This window comes from Paralichthys olivaceus, chromosome 7 (assembly GCF_024713975.1).
Source record: "Paralichthys olivaceus isolate ysfri-2021 chromosome 7, ASM2471397v2, whole genome shotgun sequence".
Taxonomy (NCBI): domain Eukaryota; kingdom Metazoa; phylum Chordata; class Actinopteri; order Pleuronectiformes; family Paralichthyidae; genus Paralichthys; species Paralichthys olivaceus.
In genome coordinates, this window is record NC_091099.1 from 4,872,673 (window position 1) to 4,895,571 (window position 22,899).

A 22,899-nucleotide genomic window follows, 5' to 3' on the forward strand; every position below is an offset into this window, starting at 1 on the left:
CTTTGTCTCAGTGGGGAGGAGAAGAAAACAGACAGATCAGGATTTATCTCTTTATAAAAGTCAAAACATGTAGATGCATAAATGTACACAAGCTTTGGTCTGAGCCCTGATGTCTCGCAGGACCATAAAAGGAGCAGTGGTCTGAGCTCTTGGGTCTGAATCCCAGCCGTCAGGCCAAAGTTCATGAACAAACCATGAAACATCCGTAAACATTTCCGGCTAAATTGATTAATGATTTTTGTGTTAAACCTGAAATTCTGTTAGAAAACAACTGTTGATTACAGAGAACTGCAAAACCTGGAAATAAAAAAGGTCAGTGCAAAAAAAACAACATGTTGAGGCTGTAAATAATGTAATATACAGTATAATTAAACAAAACAATATGAAACAAGTTTTACTGTCAGGTCCTTATATCGTATATGGCTCAACTTCCATTCCTTAACATTTGCTCTGCACGATTTAAACAAACCAACATAGTTACTGCAATGGCTCTGAATTATGGCTGCATGTGAAGAAACGTAGCTTTGATTCATTAAATTCTCTGACACTTCAGAACAGCGTGATATGGAGCCTCGTTTCCTTCAGTCTAGTTTACTCCCACAGATAATATATGAAGATTTATAAACAGCCTATGCTCCGTGCACATTCATAAACGGGCGTTATCGGTGGGAGTCACACCACGGACAGGACGACTTTCCCCACAAGCATGTCATCAATTTAGAACCAGAGTCCAGCTGCAACACTTCCAACCACTAGAGGGAGCTACTCTTCATAAATCTCTGTCTTGGATTACTTTAAAACCAGTGTGCACTGACGATATACAATGAAGCATTCTGGTCTCATTTCCGTCTTCACCTCGACAACATGTAACAGTGCATTATTGCTGTGAACTCAAGTATCTGACAAACTGATGTAACATCCCGACAATACTATCTTTAACTTATCAAAAGCAGAGAAATACCCACAAAGTACCCGCCGCTACCTACCTGAACCCCCCCCCCCTCCCCCCTAAGTATTTATACCAGTGACATATTGCACCATGTCTCTGCTGCTGCTTTAGTCGTCATTTTAAAAGCTCCCATAGAAACTGGTTTTGTGGTCCTTTGACCTGACGATGTAATAAAGAAACAGCGGCTCAGAATAGTTCGAAATAGACCCAAGACGTGTGAGCCTGCTCACTGTTCACCACAATAATGCCGTATAAACGTTTAGGCTTTGGGTGCTTCAGCAAAGGTGACGTCACGCTACAGCCTCACAAGCCCGTGAGTTTAGAGTCGCTGCCATCAGTGCACTGTGGTCAGGTTAAGACACTTTGTTGGGGAAGAAAAAAGGACATTGACTTAAGCTGAAACACGCAGCTGAAATTAGATCCCCTGTGTTATTTCTGTGTGAATTTCTCTTGAACTTCCATCGAATTGAAAAACAAATGTGCTTTCACACGCTGACGACTTAATACGCTCGCTTTCCTTTTTTTGTGCAGCGCACAGTAAAACAGACAGCAGTTTTAAATACAAGTTTGACAACTTAGAAAAGTTAACTACGAATACAAAAGGTGCAAGTATCACAGAAATCTGTACATATCAATGAAAAAAAGTCCTTTCAGACACACATGCACACACACAAACACTGAGTACTGGCCTTTCACCTCTTACAGGGCGTTGAAAAGGAATCGAGCATTTACAGAGTCTGAATCATTCAGTTATGACAAGTAACGCTTGACTGACACTTTCAAAATGTCACTGATTTGGGCAGCGGCTGTCCACCAGGGGGCATCCTGCAAAAGTCTGGGCTGGATCGAACCAACGGGACGCCTACTGCAGACTGTCCTGAGGACCTGGAGATGCCTGGGGGAGACCTGGTGTATAAGAGAGGAGCTGGGAAGGCAGAACGGTCCCTGGGGCCCCGAGAGAAGGGCTTCGAGTAACTGGGCGAGGTGGCTCTGTGTGTGTCAGAACAGCTGGCAGCGCTACACTGGAGGGGACTGAGTCTGTCGGCAAAGCTAGGTGGAGGAGGGGGGTGGATGGAGTCCTCCACCCAGCTGTCCTCTCCTTCATATTCAGGCTCCTGTGGCAAACTGGGGAGAGCGCACAGCGAGGGAGGAGTGGGAGAAGGGGAAGGAGGGATGAAGAGAGGAGGTGGAGGCAAAGGGTTTAGAGCTGGGTCGTAATCTCTATTGATTGTGCGCTGAGGATTGCTGTGCATGCTGGGAATTTCCTCAGGAGTGGAGCCCAGCAGCCGCTCCAGGTAGCGGTCATCCTCATCGACCTCAGAAAGGTTGTCGTATTGGGAGGTGTTGGATGGTCGCCTGCCGCCCGCAGGTGCCGGGACGTAGAGAGAGACTGGGAACTTGGTTGGCTTTGGCGGAGGAAGTCTGGGAGAGGAGGTGAGGGCACAGGGAAGGTAAGGCTTTGGTGGAGGAGGAGGTTTTTTCTTTGTGACATCAAGAGACACGGGTGGTTTCGGAGGCAGCTTCCTTTGAGTGACCAGCGGTGAGGCTGAGCACGGAGAGGCAGGGTGGCACTGGGTCTCTGGTCCGGTCCTACTCCCTGGACGGGGAGATTCACAATCCAGGCGCCTTTCGTCAATCTGCTCAGTGTAAAAGAAAGGTGGAGGAGGCAGATCCGGAAGGTCCATGATCTCCTCCTCAGTCTGCATGGTAGGAGTGTCCAGAGGAGGAGGTATATAAGGTGGAGGCCACTCCATCGGCTCTTCCGGCGTCTCCAGATCTCCAGGCGCACTCTCTGGTTCTCCCCCGTCTTCAGTTTGTCTGCCCTCTTGGAGCGTCTCCTTCACATCTCTGTCCAACCCAACCACAGGACAGGGTTTTTTTGCTTTTGGAGGTAAAGGAGGTGCTCTGCAAGGAGAAGGTGTTCTTTGTGTGTGCACTACAACTGGATCTGGTGAAGGCAATGAAGGCGTGTTTGTCCCGGAGAGGCTTCTTGAACCCGGGGCTTCTGCAGGACAAGCGTTCTGGTCTATGGTGTTGCTGTCTGATTGCTGGCTCTCTGTATCTGGCTGGCTGTGGGGCTGCAGATTTATTTTGACCTCCACAGGAGAGTCAGGCTGCAGCGGCAGTAGGAGAACAGGTCTCTCTTGACCCAGAGGTTTCTTTGGTAGCTCGTCTGGCTTGGCTAAAAAGAAAAATGGAAAATAGGGATCTTATCAACAAAGTAGACTTTGGGATACTGTAACAGAAATAAATAAACACAGGAACACAACTGCACCTGGAGGAGACTGGTCCAACTTTTTACTGCGTAGCTCTGACATAGCTGCCTGTAACTGCTCAACCACCGCATCATCAGGCAGGAAGTAAGAAGCAGCCAGCTGCTCCTGGAGAAACTCCCTCAAGTCCTCTAACTGGCACTTCTGCAGACGCTCTGATTGGACACACACAAGAAACACAAATCAGAGACAGGATTCAACCAAAAACTAACAATAGAACGGGTGGCACTATTCCTTTAAGTTAAATGTCAGGTAACCTTTGACAAATAGACAGTTCAAGCACATCTTCAAGTGTCCTATCAGGAAAGTGTTCTTGACCAACGTGCTGTGGCAACGCTCAAGCAAGCATCCAATGAAAAGTCAGCTTTCCATTCTTCTCCTCAGCAACTGGCCACTTGCATTATGTAAGCCACCCAGTTAGGAGGCAGCCAAGCGCGAGGCAGCGTGCAGCGTAATCCGCACAGAAACATTCAGCTGTATAGCAACAGCAGCCACAGATCCACTCATTTAGCACAGCAGGGAAGATAAAGAAATCTGTCTCATACTCACTCTTGTGTAACTTGAGGGTTGTGTACGCCATGGCGGTCAGCGTCTTCTCCCCCTCCAATACGAAAATGTCCCACAAACGCAAGGTGAGGGTGAAGGGGGTCTGTTATGGGAGACACACGGCGGCAGAGTAAGTCTGAAAGTCATGAAACCACCTCGGTTGTGTTGCTATGCTTGAAGGGAAGAGGATGCACTGTGGCGAACGGATTAAAGATGGTGTTTAAACACAGAATACATCTGGGAAGAGACAATCTGGAGATGCAACATTAATGCAGCTCATAGGCTTGAAAAACAACAACTCACTCTGTCGATGAAGCACTGGAGGAACCATTTGGTGGTGTAAATCCCTGTTGTCATCTGCTCCTTGTCCTGTGGGGCACGAGTTAATGAGAAATGGTGTCTGCTGGAAGTCGCGCCTTCTCATCTGTTCTCAGTTATAAATCTTACCGACTCTGAACATGCGGCCTTTTGCAGCATAAATTAATCAGATTACGAAGAGAAATGACTTGATTTAAAACAGCCCCATGACTTCCTGAGCAATCCCTTACCACAGCTCCATGTACTGAAGACATCAGTCATACAAATGTGCTCTGACTCACCAGGTGTTTCTTCAGCTTTGGCAGCATTTTGGAGAGGATAAGATCATGGTGGGCCTGGAAACGGTGCAGCTTGGGAAATCCCGGGATGAAGAACCCTGGCACCGGGGAGAGACAAAATAAATCAGAAGGCCATAAATGGTGTGAGGCGACAGAGACAGAGACATAATATTTAGAAATAGAAAAGTGAAGACCAAATCATTGGTCCACACATTTTTATCCTTTTAATAAGAAACTGTTTTTTTTATGTCCAAACATTTGTGGTGTGTGTGTATTTATGTATTTATACATACTGTATATATATGTTGATGGAAAAATTCAGACATGTTTAGGGGACTGATATTTATGAGTGTGTGCAGTTTGGTGCAGACCTAAATAAAAATCTGGATTTAGTGAAATTAAATGTGGTTTCATAAAGAGACTGTTGGGTCTGGGCCGAGGTATTTGCTGTTTGAGTTTGCTAGTTTCATTCTGTCTGTATTTCTTCCTCTGTCTCACCATGCATGGCATGCTTGCTGTTAGTTAGAAGCTGGGACAGAGCCCAGAAGGCATCCTCCTCGTTCAGATACATGAGTAAGATGGCAGCGATCTGACTCATCCCCTGGCAGTAGCTCACCTCCTGAGGGAACGCAGAAGAGATGAGTTCAGTTAAACAGAATGAGCAAATGAAAAGGATTATTCATAATTTAATAGCGCCCAGACAGACGCACGGGCCGAGAGACGAAGGGAGAAGAGCACCTGAATGTCTGATGTGGTCTGAAGGCAGACTGTGAATGTGTGTGGTTTTACTGCTCAGACCCACTGTACATGCAGCTACAGCATCATAAACACTTTCCCAAAGCTTATTAAAATATTTACTGCAGCCCAAAATACATCCGCACCAATGTCATGTCTTCAACTTGAATAACCGCCAATTTGACTCCCCCATGATTCAATGATTTACACTGAACGCATCGAGCTTGGCACGCGCAGATACACAAACCCAGAGACACACCTGGTATTTGTCCATATTAAGCTGATATATTGAGCAGCCAGAAATGGACACTCCGAAGTATCCTTTCAAGGAAATTTAGTAGATATAATTAGTGTGACACAGTTTAAACTACACATTCTCCACATTCTTTTCTACCATCATTGGCGAAAAGGACAAACACACTTTTCTCCCTTATCCGTCCCTCCTCTCTCCCTCACGCTCTCCTACTGACCCAGTTTCTTTGGAGCAGCATGTGAGAAGAGTGGAAAAAGGAAAAAGGGGAACAGCACATTTCCATTTCCTCTGGTTGAAACACCTCTACCACACAGGAACCGACTTCAGAAACAAATCAGAAAGAAAGACCTGTACAGGTCTCTTTGGATTGAATAATATTTCTGTCCATATTACATGGCAGCAATCAGTACTTATACAAGGATACACGTGTGTATAATGAGATAAAAACATAGCTATACAGAAATGTTCTGTGTTTTAGTATACTGTATGTGTGCAGTTGTAAAAGCTTGTGTTTACTTCACTGAGACACAATCTGGTTTATGGCAGAGAAAAGACAGTGGAACTTTAAAACAAAGATTTCAGACAAACAGTTAATATTTGAATGTGGTTTGGAGTGTCATAGGAAATTACTGCTCTTATTTATAACCACTGTTTTATTCAAATAATATGTGTTATACTGTAGCTTCTATTTGTAAAGTGAATTATTTTTTCTTCAATTTACTGACTCATCACGACAAAATGCAGGATAGAAGCTTCAAACTCTTTGCTTTGTCAGAACAAACGTTTCAAAACTTCAAGATATATTCTGATTAATATTATATTAATAACAATCATATTATAAGACAAGGGGGAAAAAAAGGATTGTGAGAACGTTCAAAATGTTCAAAATTTTATGCAAGAATGGACTAATCCCCGATTACTCAATTTAGGTTTAGCACTAATATTTATCCTCGCTACGTGAAGTGCATGAGGAGTCAAAGCGGAACTTTACTGAGTGTGACTGTGGGTTCACAGGTGGTCTGACTGTTAAACTGTGCTGCTGTAGGTTCAGACTGAGCCACACTCATTAATTAAAAGATCTCACTCAAGGCTCTGAGCAAGGACAAGAACAGATTGGTGTAGAGTGTTTGGCCTTTGCTTTTCTGTACAGAAACGAATGCAATCCATGGCTGGTTTGTGCAGCGTGTGTACACCAGACTCCGCCATATTATGCAACACACACTTCGGTGTGTTCAGGTACGCACACGTAAACACTTACCGTATTGTAGACAGAGTAAGCAGCTAGTACGTGAAAGAGCGCTTGCTGCCTAGAGAGGAAACAGAGAAACCACCAGTTTAAAAACAAGGATGTGATTCCTGAGCAACAATCAAACAAACTGAAACTGTTTATTAAATGAAAAAAATCCCCCAAAGACTTCTCAACCTCCTCATCCCAAAATGAACTCCATCAATCTGCGCAAATATTTGTGGGGGTGTTGAGAAATCCTGGCAGTGTAAATCTGTGTGTGTGTGTATTTGTGTGTGGGGTCCAGGTATTACTCATGTTGTAATGGAATTGTCTTCCTTATGGGGACAAATAGTCTCCATAACATAATTCAATACATTTTAAGGTGAAGACATGTTTGAGGGTTAGGTTAGGGTTAAGTTTAGGCAAGTAGAAGCTTTGGTTAAAGTTCAAGTAAGTCTCCAGGAGATCAATGTAATGTCCATGGAGACAGGACTGTCTGTGTCTCTTAAAGAGCCTGTGTGTAAGGACGTCTGTCTTCCATTAGTTCTTTGGTGACACACAAAAGGTCTGTTTTCAGAGATCAGTTGCGCTGATATCTGAAGTAGGTTTTTTGCTTGACACGATTTCATTTCATGTGAGCAGACACTGTGACACATGAATATCAAGATATCAAAAAGATCTTCATCACATAGTTTCTTCCAGTGCTCGTGGCCTCTATTGAGTTTCTATGACTGCAGGGTTGCATGCTTCATGCTGCACGGCTGATTGCATCTGGAGTTTCGACAGTTCCAGACAGCGAACACAAGGCAGCCCTTGTGTAACTGCATGCGAGTGTGTGTTGAACGGGGGCATTAATAAATGTAAAGTAGACACAGAGAGGATGTCACCCCTCCAGGCTTCTATAGTAAATACTTGTCTTATAGACAGTGACAGAGGCAGGAAAGCAGCTTTAAATAGCTATCAGTGTCTGTGTGAGTGAGGCAGCTGTTGACTTGCAAAGGGAAGGAGTGGGCAGCCGGGCAGGATGGAGGAGTGTTTTGGTCTGCTTGGACTTAGCAGCTTTGAAATGAAGGGGAAGGACATAACAGAGAGCAAGAGGAGAGCACACAAACAGTTTAATTCACCCAGTAGATTTCACAACTGTCCCACAATCACCAGGCAAATGCTATAAAACATAACAGAGTGTCCGTGTTCTGAGTTATTTAACATGTTTGATTATTTTTTCTCTTTTTCAGCATTGTCTGCATCTGTTGTCTCAAGCTCACACTGCGGGCAGCACAACGTTACTCTGTACATGAAAACTTCATGTCGCTGCACATTTCTGTATGAACGCCATTTCCTGTGGGGCTTCGAGCACTGACAGGAAGACTAATAAAACACTGAGAAGAGGAAACAACCGCATTGGTTTTGTGCATGCGTGCCTGTGTGTGTGTGTCACGCCCTGCAGGAGCCACAGTGAGGGCTAACCTGAACATGTGAGGTGATGCAGAAAATAAATACAAGAACTTGAGGAAGTTTGTTTTGAAAATTAACTATAACTCACATGACCCACAACAGTATAAGCATTGTGTCTGTGTAGGATTGGTACGAAACTACTCAGTGGTTGAGATGCCACTGTTTTAAGAGGAATTGGTGTAATGCTGTGTTATAAAAGAGGAAATGAAGAAATCATCAGTAATGTGTGCAGGTGAATTGAAACACACAGTTCCAGAAAATTTTCTGCTGAGAGAAGCTGAGAACTCACTTGACCCCGAAGCGGTCCATGAACATGATGTGGTTCCTAAACGTTCTGTTGACGTCTAAGTCTATCTGCTTGATCTCTGTGGAGAAGTTACGAGCCTGCAGCTTCATTTTCTGGAGGATAACATAAAACAAGAAAGGGAGTTTTAAAAAGCTAGTCGACAAAATATCCATATTTTAGAGGACAGCGATCCGTTTCATTTTCATACCTCATATTTTCCCTTGTTGTCCTCTTTGACTTTCTCTATGTCCAAAAGCAAGGCCCATGCCTGGCCTCTCAGCTGCAGAGGGATGCCTTTATATACGCGCTTCGTCAGCTGAAACACATATAATAGACTCGAATTGGATTTCTCTAAACATGGAGAGACAGCCTTCATCACAACAACCAGAGGGCAGAGGCAGAGGGTCATGTATGAATGTTAACTCTCTTGAATGACAAGGACCCATTTCATGTATTATCCTTTAGCTGTCTCGACCGGAGATAATGGTGGTTAAAAAAGGGAACAGAAAAAAGATTATGAACGGAAGTGGAAAGAAAACATCACATATTTCAGCTGGAATAAAAACAAAAACAATGTCTAAATGAAGACAGGACGTAAGTGAGCGTGCAGGTACCAAGATTCACACCTTTTCACTGTTCCTGTACTTTTCCCAGTTCTTCACCATCTTCAGCCATTTGTCCACTCGCTCCATCTCCTGGTGCTTTTGCTACAGAGAGGAAAAGACTGATACACATCTGGTCCACTGGATATGTGAGAGGGTCTAAATATATCACGTGCAAAGGTCAAAATGTGGACTTGCAATGGAGGGGAGGGAAAAAAATTACCTTCTCTTCAAGCACACTGGGTGTTGGCAGTTCTTCCTCACTGGAGCGGAAAAGAAGAAATAAGCAACATACCAATGAGAACACAATCCAAGTTTCACACGAATATTTAAATAATCTGAGAAAGAAAAAGTTGACAGATACAAATGAAGGTGTAGTCTAAAAGGAAGCTGTGAAGATCTTTAAGTCGGGGTAACTTACTGCAGGAAGCCGAAACGGTCTGTGATCTTACAAATGCTGTAGTCGCCTTCCTCCCATGGGTCAATTTTGACACCCTCCTGCCTGCCCTGAAACAGACACATACATAACTTTACAGACAAATACTGTGTGCAAACACACCATGATACAGAGACAACAAGAAGAACTAGAATGGCACTAGAGTGTATATGTCCTGAAAGTCTCCTGGTGAATCCACATTTAAATTCACTAGATCCAGATTTTTACTTGCACACACACTCAAAATGATCAGTGCCCAAAACTAATTTGGGGAATTATTTATTGAGAAACCATGAAAATGTTGAATAACGGCCAATCTCGGATCCAAACCAAATTTTAATGGTTTCTTTACTGATCCATACCACATCCTTCCACCAAGTTTCTTGGAGATCTGTCAAGTAGTGTTTCTGTAATCCTGCTAACTAACAGACAAACTAATAAACACAGAGGAAAATAACCTCCATGGTGGTGGTGCTAACCTGTAAATGCCAGGTGAGGACACATGAACGGGCCGATGATATGTCTGCTTTATCTTGGGACGAAAGTTTCCTCTTATTCCAGCAAGAGCGCTAAAATGGCTTTTAACCCTAATTCATGACAAACACACATTCACTGTCAATGTGTCATTGATTGGTCATTCCATTTAATCCCATTTCCACTGCCTGCTGGGTCACAGGTACCATTCAGGTCCTCTATTCAAGAAAAAACATCAACTCTTCTGGTTTACTGCGATACACACTGGCTCCTCGTCTTTAACTTTGTAATCGAGACTTTCATGAACGGAGGTGACATTGTCTTCCCATGCTCACACTTACCTTTTCATATTTAGAGATGATTTCAGCACGTTCCTCAGCTATCAGTGTGTCTATGTCCTTCTTCATGTCAAAATCTGGAAAGAATCGGACAAATAGTCATTAATAATCATCAGATTCAGCATAAACCATATCAATGTGATCAGATACATGAATAAGGTGTATGTTGGTCATTTCCTGCTCTCTACTGTTTTTCTGCCTGGGTGTCAAACTGTCTATGACATGGAGAGACATTGAGATCAAACTGTTCCATGACTTCTAACAGATGTGAAACTTATACATACAAGTTGCAGGCCGTGATTTCAGTTTGCTGCTCAGAGGGGTTTGAACAAAAGGATGTTTGTGTGACTACTTAATGTGGTTCCTTTTGTCTGAGAATTGTTCATTATGTCACAAAAAACCACCAAAGCCGTCAAGTCAACTTGCATTCATCCATCCATTATCTATACCACTTATCCTTTATCTCTATCTTTGGACAAACTCAAACGCAGAGCATTTTGCTGTGAGGTGACAGTAGTAGCAGCTCACCCAACATCAGCCATTAATGTCTGGATTATACTACATCTGTGAGACAGGGTTGGGCCACCAGGCCAATGTCAAACTTTATTCTTCTAAAAAAGATGTTTGTTGCATGCTGGCTTCAATAAAGTGCCACAGTGACGAGCCACAAGACCACCAGCAGCTTCCTGTCCATGTAGGCAAAGCTTCAGCTGACACAGTAGCTGTTGCCCTGACACAACAACTCAACATCAGAGGTGATAAGACGTGGTTCTCTTTTTTTGAAATAACAGTCACTGCATTCAAAAGAGTATTATAAGTAAAAAGAAGAAAAGAGGTTTTGTTCTGATATGTTGCATGTGACCGTCATTGGATGTTTAAATGTAGTGCGTTCCTCATTTTATCAGGTTTTAAATCCATTTACACCGATAAAAGCAGATCAGGGCAGAGAGAGGATGGATCAAGAAGGTTTAGACTGAATCTCTAGAGCTCTCGCAGTCGAATGAAATGCATTCCCTTTTTTCCCTTAACAACCCTCTGATGTGTCCCCGGAGTCAGACGGGTTCATTTTATACAAACTTTAACCACTGGAAAGAGTGGAGGAAGACAAGAGGTGGATAGAAATAAGGAGAGAAGCGAGTAGAAGAGAGAAATAAATAAATAAATATTGCCAGTGGGTTATGAAAGAAAAGTGATATGCGGTGACAGTCATGGGACTTTATTTTTCTAGTACATATTTGCATGAACATATATGTGGTAATTCATGACAGTGCACACATACAGTCACACTGGTGCCAAGTCACTGTAATAAAGAGCTCAGGAAGAAATAAACACAAGTGACCAGCTGAGACTCCCATGCTCCCTTTTTCCCACAGTACAACCTCCACCTGACCCCAGTCAGGACCTCTCGGGCGGCCTGTCGCCTTCACTGAGCCGATGTGCTCTGTCCGCACAACTCGGCTGTTTAACAGTTGTCAGGACTGAATAATCACCCACGAGAGAACAGGCTCGTTTGTGAGATCAGCATCTGAGCGATATTCGGATTCAGAGAAAACACCAGTGATGCTTTAGGCACAGTGAATAAAAAGGTAAAAACAGAACTCAGGCCACGTCACATTAAAGCATCAAGGTTAAGAGCCACTCACTAGTTTATCTTAAGGAACAAGTTAAACAAGTAGGTCTTTGTTGTGCGTCACACTTAAATGCCACCATGGGACAAATATCCAAGGAGAGAACATTTAAATCAAATAGACAGTGGAGGAAATAAAACTAATCTGGTGTTACTTTGATATAAAAAAGTGAATCCGATTTTTATAGTTGCTACTTAGGTCAAACTAAGGCCTTTGAAATTAAAATTGTGTTTAAAACCAAACTTGAGTTACTTCCAGACACTCTAGGCATGAGCCTTTTGGAACAAATGCTGTGCAGCACACTTTCATTAACAGCATGTGCAGCCAGCTGCGGCCTCGGGTGCTGTGTACATGAATGTGCGGCATGCATCACAGAAACAGGTGTGAGGGCACCTGCTGCCTCTCACAAAGACCTTTTCACTGTTTCCTACAAAGCATTAATACTGCTGACGAGGAGACATGTCGTCAGAAGCACAATGACAGAAAGCTGGAGATTTTACAGTTTAACTATGTACTTCATTATAAATAAAAAGAAAACAAAAACAACCACATATAACAATTCTTTTTTTAATGTAACATGTAAACAAATGCAGCTTTTCTGCATAGTTTATTCTGTAAAATTAAAGTTCATATGGGTGCATATCAAAAAACATTGAAACGCTCATATCAGTACATTTTTCTGCTGGTCCTCTAACAGCAGGTTCATTGTGCTCCTGCCGCCCCTTCGATCAGAACTAATTGTTAAAAGATGTTGTACAGATGTGTGTTTAATTTCCTTTTCATCGCTCAACCATTATTAATGTGATCTCTAACGGCACAGCATCCAGACATCTCCATCAAACAACAGCTGAGGCTCCTGTCTAACAGATGGTCAGTGAAACCAGACCACTGAACAAATGCCCTCTGCTGTTCTGCTCTTTTCTTTTTTAACATTTCACCTTTCTTGTCCAGGTCAGGATATTTCAGGTTTTTCAAGGTATCAGCAAATTTTTCTGAACAGCCGAGTAAGCATTCTGTCAGGGGGGTGCCATTGACCGAGCTCTGACCTTATATCTTATTAAATAGAGAAAACTACTGTACCTTTATCTTATACACAGGCTAAATATAAAAGTGTAGGACGGTAAGGTACTTGCTGTATTTTGTTCTCCAAATGATTAAAAGCTACATTCGAGTTGATGTGAAAAGTTGTGTTGAAGCTTGATGCTTTCAATTTGAATCAGCCACTTACAAAGAGGGCTTACGGTACACTATGACTTAAATGTGACAAAAAAACAAACATTGTGTGAAATGCAACACCTCCCATTGTACTTGCTGAGTTATTTAACATTGCTGGCATTGGTAATAGGAATACAAATATACAGTGCCAGTGATCAAAGGAATACCAGAAAATCAAAAGTCACGAGAATGAAGTGAAAGATGAGAAAGATATTTTTTCCTCAAGCTCCTCGTGGGTGAGCTTTGTTTTTACATCACTGGCTACTTGGTAAAATGTCTGTTAAGAGTCTGTTTTGTTTCATCTTTAGGTTCAAGCTGCTCATTTCCTGTGTTGAGTCTCCAGACTGCTGATAGTATTGTGTTGGGTTCAGGGAAAAAAGGAAACCAGTGACTGCCACTCCTTCAAAAACAGGTTAAATAAGAGCTCAACAAAATGTGTCCACCTCCAACCAAGAAAAACCCATTAACTGACAAAAAGCCTCAAATTTTCCAAACTTAGCATTTTAAAGTCAGCAAAATAAAGATGTGAGTAATACTCAGTGGTCAGTTCACATTAACAATACTGGTATTTTGCCTGTGACTCACCAGCAAAGCGGAGGACCTCCACTGTTTTAAAGACACTTACTTTGTACAGCTCTTTTCAAGTGGGAACTATACCTACAGAGGTGGGCAGCTGTGGTTGAACTGAAGATGTTGGACAGAGAGATGACGTAAATGCAGGTGTATAGTTAGTAGGAGTATATCATCAGAGAAAATATGTATAAAAAAGGAGAGATATATTAATTTGGTTGACATTATTCATACATTTTAAGAGAGAAAAAGAATGTTACATTTCATTCAGAAAATAAAAAACTTCCCTATATGTAAGTGTTGATGATCTGTTTCAAGATTTTGAGCTCCAAGGGCATCGGTGACATCATTTCCTGTTACGACATGGCACTACAAATTTAGCTTGTGTGTACAAGGGCTACATGCATTGCTGCAACCACACACAGCTTGCAACGCATTCTGAATCACATCCAGCTAAATGGTTTTAAGCTGTGATGCAGAAGTTTAACATTTCCTTACAGATACATCATCAAAAATTCTCATCTCTAAATGCATTGCATCTGCATTTAAGCTGGAGACACCCGACATGATCGAGGTTAATTAAAGCCATTTAGTTTGACTTGAAGTAAATTTACAAATTACGTTTACAGGACGTCAAGGTGTAAAGTGGTCCCCGCATGGCAACCAAAAGGCAATTCATTCCTGTCTTAAGAGGAAAGAGAGTGCATGATTGAGAAGTCATCTTTTTAAACATTTTTGCTTGATCCATGCGTTCAAATCGTGACCAATCCTCATCTGAGTAGTGGTCAGATTTAAGACAGGAGGAGGATTAAACAAGAATAAAGTCAGATTGAAAATCTGAGATTAGAGGGAGTGTGGCAGTAAGTCAATTTACTGTGGGATCCTGGAATCTCTAAGTGCTTTGATAGTTTGGGTGAGGTTAGGTTAGGGTATGTATGTGTGTGTGTGTGTGTCAATGGGTGGTCATATTAAACTGGAACCCAGAAGTGAAATTCACCAGAGTGTGGGAAGTTTACACCAATAGAATGAATGGCATGAGGAGGCTGAGGCGAAGTCACAGAGCGGAAGATTCCATCATGTTTCATCTCAACTAGCAGTTTCCGTTGTGGCTGAGATCCCAGGAAACAATAAATATAGATGTTGTACTGTTTATATATCGATTACTCAGATATGATGACATCTGCATCAAACCCCAAATTGCTGATAGCGTGACAAGGCAAAGGACGACAGATGCCGAGTTCTTTTCACCACTGGATGATTAGTCAATGTTGTGTGGTCAGCCAAAGAACGCTCTGGCTCTGAGATCAGACAAGCTCGGGCCGTGCACTCATTCAACCTTGTTGACCTCACAAAGTGTATTTTCATTCTGGGCTTAGCCAATCATTCATTATCACTCTGCTTTATAAACCATCATCTGCACTGCATGAGTAAACATACCAGCTTGTTCTAAGGATAAATAAGAAAAACGTTAATTTAACAGCGACGGGAAAAAACTATTCACACACTGTATTTACTTTTCATTTATCACTCAGTCCTGCACTGACTATGTTAACATGGACACCAGTAATTCTGAATAAGACGTCATTCTGATGAGGATGTTCAGTGTTGCTTGGAGAATATGCCATTTTATTCCCATTGACATGTAACAGAGCATAGTGTTATTATGACTCACGTCAACATTATGTCCACTATGTCATAAATCCTTCTTCTCCAGAATTGTAAAAACACCAAACTGAAATACTTGAATGCACAAAGCCATGTTTCCATTTTTGAGTGAATTCTTTCAAATTTTACAAAGGCTTTAACTTCTTGATATTTATCCATCTTCACCCAGGGCATGTATTGTCAAGCAGTTGTTAATTGCCGAATGTGGATGTTTCAAAATGCTGTGAAAACTCCAACAGTATACGTTGTAATACAATTACTAAATGTTTACATAATTTGACTAAGGTCAGAATACTCTACACATCTTAATTTGATGATTGCTTGTTTTGTGTCTGACCTTATTCGGGTTAAGGTAATCATGTTTGATATTTATGATACGAGAACAGGGGAAGGCTCAGACTCAATCAGCAGCATCAAGATTATATATTAAACCCCTCACACTTCAGGATTATTTGGGCAGATACTCGGGGGCAAATAAGGCCAGATTATCCTTTAGTGTGCAGCAGCCTTCCTCTGTCTGTCGTTACATTAGCTTGATTCTGTACGTTCACTATGACTGAGAACCAGCATCCTTCCAGTTCAGAAAAGAAAAGGAGGCTAACAAGTGACCGCATGGCTCTAATTTCCACATGAAGAGCTCTGAGTTCCCAGATGGCTTCAGAGTTCCACTTTCTAATGGGTGTCAGACACAGTGTGTGTCTAAAAGAGGCAGAAAATGAAAGGGGAAAAGGCAGAGTAGTAAAGAGAGGCAGGCCTCTCTATTTTTAGCAGCCACAAGTTGTCTGTAAAAATGGATCAGAAATATTTTGTTTGAGTTAAAGAAGGACAGGAAGCTTTGGTGCTCATTATACATTAGCTCTGGTTCCAGGTTCGCATAATAACCTAACAGACTACGATAAGATCACCAGAACCAGAGCTTTCCATCTTTAGTTCAGTTCTCCTCAACATAATGTTGATGATGAATGCTATAAATAGGGAAGTCCCTCCGAGACTTGGAATCAGTAAGTCACCACACAGGAAATCTCAGCAGGCTGGTACAAGTTGTTTGGTACATGTTTAACGCCAGTCCTTGCTTTAAGGGAAGGTATGGACGCCAGATGGCAGGGAGGGTGGGAGTCCCTAGTTTTAACCACAAAGTCATAATCAGGTCCCAAGGCTTTGTGGTGAGTATCAAGCAAGCCAGGCCGAGCAAGTCACAAGTCAAGTCATATGAAAATCTGATGATGTCCCCCCCCAGTTTTAACGTCTAAAATGAGTTGAACCACACTGATCATTAAAAGTTGAGTTTGACTTTTTATAGAAAATGAAACAGTTGCAATTTTCACTTTTATAAATCTTTCTGACCCCTGTGTTAGCTGGTCTGCTGCGTCCTCATAGATGCTCTGTAAAAAACCCAAGTTGGACAATTAAGTTGTATCTTGCTTGCCGTCTTCAAGTATGGTGCAATTATTCTCCATTCACCATAATGTCTGTGTAAGTCTAAATTAAGCCAAGAGGCATCAACGGCACACATGTGTTGCAGGTGTGATGGTGCATGGACAATGGACAATTGTTTACCCCCAGTCCCCGTGGTTCCTCTGAGTAGTTTTTTAAAATGACAACACAGCATGACAAACAGTGGACTAACTTTTACCCTTGACTGAACCGAAGCATCCATTAACATAAGAAAAGAGATAAAACTGATACCAAATTAAACAAATGATAGAAAATCTATCTGCTGTGAAACCTTGATAACCTACAAAGTCTACTCAACAAGAAATTCCATGTCTTTATTTGCTGTCTGAAGGTCTTGTTCTTGTCTCTCCCTTCGTTTCTTTTGTTTGGCAGAAATGTTTGTGCATATACTCAGAAAATAGCTACAACACAGAGACTGTGTGACCCAGGGGTGAAACATCCAGAGCATAGGGACTGGGGGAAAAGAACAGGGCTCAGAATAGCCAATTTTCCACAAGGGGCTTTTCTCTCCAGCTCCTATCTCTATTGCCACCGTCTTATCATTTTTTCCAAAGAGGGCACACAACACACATACAGCTACAACACTCGCCATCCCAAACAATCTAACATTTTCTTCATTATAACAAAGGAAATAACAAGCTGGAGGCTGAAGAAGAGGGCTCATTTATTGCCTCACGCTGCATCTGACTGCAGCCTGAGAAACACTACTTCCTCACCGCTGTCTCCCCCATCACCTGGGGGGAGGAGGGCGGGTGTCTAAATATAACAATGACTACATAAAGTTTTAGACGCTGGAGCAACAGCCCCAGCCCGGAGAGGCCTCGTTTCCCAGAGTGGCAGCACTTTTTTTTTGATGGGTGGTATGAGGAGGACAGGAATGTCAAGGGAACAGTATTCCTAAACACAAAACCACAGGACCCTGCTGAGAAAGCCACGTTCTCATAAATGGATCCTCTTCCACCAAGAAAGGATGAAGTCATAACACAAACACAGAAGCCAGGGGAAAGAGAACATAATCTGAGTAAATAGTGCTATTACATTATAAATTAGAAACTACCAGTGCAGTGCCAGTTCATAACATGTCTGTTTGGAATGGCTTGTTTGCTTTGCCTGTGGTAATGCTGGACACAGCTTTTTCTCAGAAACTGCAAAAGTGCCCCGCAGTAATTCAAATTTATTTATACAGCACTTTAACACAACATTGTTGGTCCAAAGCACTTCGCAAGAAAAAGTGATAACAGTAATAACGACAACAATCATAATACAACACAACACAATTACATAAAGGCCACAGCTGAACCCTGAAGCTGTTCCACCACAGCTGCACAAAGAGCTGTTCACCTGTTTATTCAAAGTGCGGTAGAGCTTGACTGAGTAAACACTTTAGAATCTGAAATACAGAATCAATTTTGGTTGCTGCTGTTGTGAACACACTGCTGTTGCGATCAACAAGGTCAAGAGTCCAAGCCTCCACTGCTGCAGAGCGCTGGTCGCCCATTTATTCAAAGCTTTTATTAGCACTGAAAGTATCACTTGTCCACTTGCCACATTCTACGCTGCACTTTCTTGGGCCCTTAATACAAACACCAAATGTGAAGCAGATAAGCTGAACGGTTCTCAAGATATACATTACACAGACAGACTTGACAGATTATATCATAAATGCTTTGAAACTTCAGATATAAATATTTGAAAATTTTGAATACGAAGATAAGCGATTAATAATGAACAACAGGAACAATTGGAGCCTTTTTCCAAACTATCCTTTCAAAGTCCAAACCTGTTTTTGCATAACCTGCTCATAATGCAACAAAAAGCAATACGCTCACAACAATATGAGCTCTAATACCATTTCCACTGTTTCTATACCAGCACACCACAGCACAACGGCAAACACATTTAATAATTCACGAAGGGGACACAGAACATGTTTCCAAACGAAAAAAACCTGGTGCTGTGTTAGCTGGTCTCGAAATCAAAAGCTAAGCAGAAATTATGCCAGGTTCACTCATGCACACTCCTCGGGGTGATTTGGTTCTCGCAGATTTCATGTATGAATCATGTTTACAAACACAGAAACAGATTATGGTACATGGGAGATGAGCACGCTTGCACTGAGGGGATATAATTCAGAAGGAGGTTAAGTATCTGGAGTGAAAACAAAATATCAAGTGGCATCCAAAAGGAGACACAAACTAGAGACGATCACAGAAGGGAAATTCCAGGATGGCCCAGTTTAGCCTTTATACAAATTCCAAAAGACAAATAACTATTTGGGTTATTATCCCTCAGATCTCTCCTCAGAGCTGAAGTAGTTTTCAGCCCGAGTAAATATATCTACCATCTCAACAGAGATGTGACCTCAATTTAACTGAGTGTGTGTGTGTGGGGGGGGGGGGGGGTAGATTTGGAGTAATTCATAGACAAAATGGCTCATCCAAATATCACACTGGCTTCTAACAGAGGCTCGTACAACAGCCCAAATGTAACTTATACGTCACAGTGAGGAGCTATATAATTATTTTTGTGTAGTAAATAAGTTTGTATATAAATTAATCTCTAAATTTTAGTCTTACAAGTGACATTTCACAGAAATCTATGAGGGTGTGACATTTGGTGCAGCTTGTTTGAATTTAAGAGGAATGTTGGGCCTTGGCGGAGGTATACGCCATTCTAGTTCTTATTAGATTGCTAGAGCTAAGTGAAGTATATAGATGCCATCCATCAAAACATTCTTATTGGAGATAATTCTCTGTGTTGTGTATAAAGCCACGATCACCACCAAAGTAATGTGAAGATCTATAAAGTCTGCAGTATCATTCGAACTAGTGTATAGAAATTGTTGGGTCAAAACCACTGGCTTCTCTAGTTTTTTTTGCGTACGTTTAAGCAGGTTTGGTGAATATAAAACTCAAAGTGGCACATAGGTGTCACTGTGTTTGTCTCCATGTTAAACCTCCCCCAGACTTTATCCTTACCTCTCCCCCAGTGTGTGATGACACAGACTTCATGACCTTTCTAATTAGATATTTCCAGGACGACTGAACTGACAACACCGAAAATATATCCTGTGAGTTACACGGCAAAGACTAAACCCTTCAGTACTTTTTATGGTTGACGAAAAAGCTTCACTATTTGGTGTGTTTTGTGACACTGGTGCGTTTGGAAGGCCTTTGACGTCCATAATAAAGCAGCCATTCAGGCAGACAAAAAGGCTATTGATGCCTCTCCACTGAAACAATATTATCACAACTGAGTACAATGGATGCTGCTGGTTGAATAGTGATGAGGGAACCACAGATACACCTAAAATCTGGGGTTAGAGCAAGATTTTACGATTTACTGACACTAAAAATGAAGATGTTTCTCATCATTCAAGTTTTATTAACCAAAGTTTGGCCCAACTTCACTGTTTGCAATGCTGTCACTCAGGTAGATATACATGTATGTATATATGTCAACCCTCAAAGTGAGGTATGATGACTTACAATTGAAAAATAAAAGTCACCAACTCTGGGTGTACTAAAAAAGGCTAATGCTGCTGACTGAGGCCCATTCATGGGCATAAAAACTAAATAAGGTCTCACATGCTCTGCCTCACACGTGGCTCACATCCTTTTGGCATTGAAAAGGTCGGCCGGACCATTGTTTAAGAGCACATTTTTGAAAACATGAAGAGAAGTGCAGTTACATATACTCTGACAAAAGGGAGGCATATGTTGAACCACCCTGTGGCAGTAGACCATGCCAAAGGGCTCTCCCAAACACAGCCAGTCTTAAACATCCCTTTACTAAATAATGTGAAAACATAAATTCACCAACTCTAAACTTAAAGTGCCAGCTACTTCAGCTGGCCCCTGGCTTCACTGCTCAGGCTAGTTCAATGTCTCTGTGTGTCAGTGTCTCTCAACGTCTCAGTCCTTGTGTGTCTCCTTGAGGCAGCTCAGCCGCTGCCTTTTGTACCAGAAGATCAATCAGCTAACGGCTCTCACCTGCACTGATTGATCCTCTGGTCCAGGTGACGGTGCTCTCCCAGCCACCCCCTCACACCCTTTATGTGATACCACCAATAAATCAGATTCCTCTCATTCTGACATGTGGTGGACTTGAGCTTCAAACAATGGGGCTGGTTTAAAAAACGATAAGACTCCAGAAAGAACACAGAGCAGAAAGAAGACAGACAGAAATACTGAGGTATGTGGGGGGGGGGTGTGACCTCCTACAGTAATATCACAGCATAATAACATAGGAACAAAGCAGTCACCTTTCTAATGTGTGGCCTACAAAATGTGACATGCTCATACACCCACTAAAAGCTGAACAAGAAGTATTACAGCTAAGGAAAAAATTGCTTTTTGATTAAAGCTTCACAGATTTCTACACAGGTAAACCATACTTTATTCATCTGACTCCTTCCACTTCCTTCACTAACAACGCTGTCCATCAGTGAATGACATGCACATTTAAATTGTGGGGGAAATGGACTCGCCATTAGCAGCGAGCACATGTGCGACATTAGTCTGAGAACAAAAAACAACAGGGGGGTGGGTGGTGGGACATGACAGTGAAACAATGAGTAGCAGTCAGACATCTGGCAGAGAGCTAGATCCTGCCGCAGATCTTTCACTCAGACCGTCTGTAACCTCCCCCCCACTCCAAGCATGAACCAGTGAGACGCTCATGGTTACCTTCCAGAGAGAGACCACGCATGACGTGACATACAGACCGGTAGCTGCATGGCCTACTTCTGGCGGCAGTGTCTGTGGTCTGTGTGGTGGGCTTAGGGCTGGGCAATAAAACACTATCAATAATTATCATTATATAATGTCATCAACAGCAATCACAAACAATACAATGCGCACTACAACAAGTGACAGATGCTTGATGTACCGCAGATTTGTTAAATGTTTGTCATTCTGTGCCCATGAAGAGGCATTTAAAACCACAACCTTCACTCAGGAGCAAAAATCTCTTAACTTCAAATAAATAACATCAAGACATTCATCGTGATAATTATCTTTATCGACTGTTTGGGAATTATTTACATTTCTGGCCCATTTATCACCCAGCCCACTGTGGCATGTTCAGGATTAATTCTCCTATGACAAGGAATACTACGCTGATATCTCATTGACACTTGTCTCACACCTGCCAGTACTCAAGATACAGATCTCAGAGATGTCAGGACTAAAAATGAGAATTGGTTTCACATGTAGCTCAAACAGCAGACAGATCAGGGGCGGATCCAGGGCGGGCACTGGCCCCAGCTGATATCTGATTTACCCCTGAAGTGCCCCTCTCCTGTCAGTAGTCTAAAAAAAAAGTCACTTATTAACATTACTAACCTTAAATAGGACAATTTGTTGTTTCTTTTCTGACGTCCACAAAGATCTGCATGTACACTGACCACAGATACTTCGTTTTTTCTCCTTCTCTTCAATGTTAACCCTCATTGACACTGTTATATTTCCACTGAGTGTTTGTAGGGGCGGTGGATGAGGGACTTAAAGACAGACAGAGAAAAGTCCCATTGAAGCACGTCTCCAACCACTCTGACCAGAGGTTTTACGTGACATTTAAAACAGTGGAAAACCCACGATTGAGTGACGTGAATATCAGAACCCCCCCCCCATGAAGTCTTCTTCTGTCCGTTCGCCCAGTGATAAACAGCCTAAATCTCTATCCAACGTATAAAGCACATGGGAGCTCGAACCTGGTGTGTTGTTGCTCCGGCGGGTGGAGTCCTCAGCGCTCGGCGGGGACAGTTTCCTTCACGCGTGAAGTTGTAGAATGACAACAACAACCACGGACACCCACATGCTAGCGTCTAAAGCTAACATTCGAACAGAGAGCAAACACAGCGGTGCACACTCCGATTAGCAAACCCGTGGAGGAAGCCACTTACCGTTTGGAGAGACTTCCTCTCTGCTGCTGCTTCTTCTTCTTCACCTTCCTCTTCCTCTTGTCTCTCCTTCTTCTCTGAACAAACTAAATCCTCTCTTCTCATTCTCTCTCTCTCTCTTTCCCCCCCCCCTCTCACGCGGAGCCGTGTCACCCAGAGGCCGGGGCAGATGCTGCTGTCACCGCACCGTCGACTCACTCGCTCCGCTGGTCAGACCGAGTCAGCCTCTCTCTCTCTCTCTCTCTCTCTCTCTCTCCACTCACACCACCAACCACTGGCCTCCTCCTCCTCCT

At 42.5% G+C, this 22,899-nt stretch overlaps 1 protein-coding gene across 2 annotated transcripts; it reads right to left on the reverse strand.

Annotated features, from left to right (window-relative positions):
• Positions 1–36: 36 nt before the first annotated feature.
• Positions 37–22,842, reverse strand: LOC109638945 (USP6 N-terminal-like protein). 2 transcript variants are annotated; one of them, XM_020102137.2, is made up of 14 exons: positions 22,610–22,842; positions 10,175–10,248; positions 9,345–9,430; positions 9,147–9,186; positions 8,948–9,028; positions 8,530–8,637; positions 8,325–8,434; positions 6,611–6,659; positions 4,863–4,983; positions 4,368–4,462; positions 4,072–4,137; positions 3,772–3,871; positions 3,225–3,377; positions 37–3,131 (listed from the first exon to the last, which is right to left on the reverse strand). In XM_020102137.2, exons 2-14 carry the CDS (start codon positions 10,238–10,240, stop codon positions 1,729–1,731), a joined length of 2,478 nt encoding a protein of 825 aa, XP_019957696.2. In that variant the 5' UTR covers positions 10,241–10,248; positions 22,610–22,842; the 3' UTR covers positions 37–1,728. The 2 variants fall into 2 exon arrangements, with proteins under 2 accessions (XP_019957696.2, XP_019957697.2); XM_020102138.2 differs by having other exon boundaries at positions 22,418–22,632.
• Between the last annotated feature and the right edge of the window lie 57 nt (positions 22,843–22,899).

Excerpts from the sequence above, each read along its gene's own strand:
- LOC109638945 (XM_020102137.2), bottom strand. The coding sequence starts at position 10,240 with ATGAAGAAGGACATAGACACACTGATAGCTGAGGAACGTGCTGAAATC. Across the intron at positions 8,435-8,529 it reads ACAACAAGGGAAAATATGAG|AAAATGAAGCTGCAGGCTCG; the intron begins GTATGAAAATGA and ends GTTATCCTCCAG. Across the intron at positions 3,132-3,224 it reads GTTGGACCAGTCTCCTCCAG|CCAAGCCAGACGAGCTACCA; the intron begins GTGCAGTTGTGT and ends TTTTCTTTTTAG.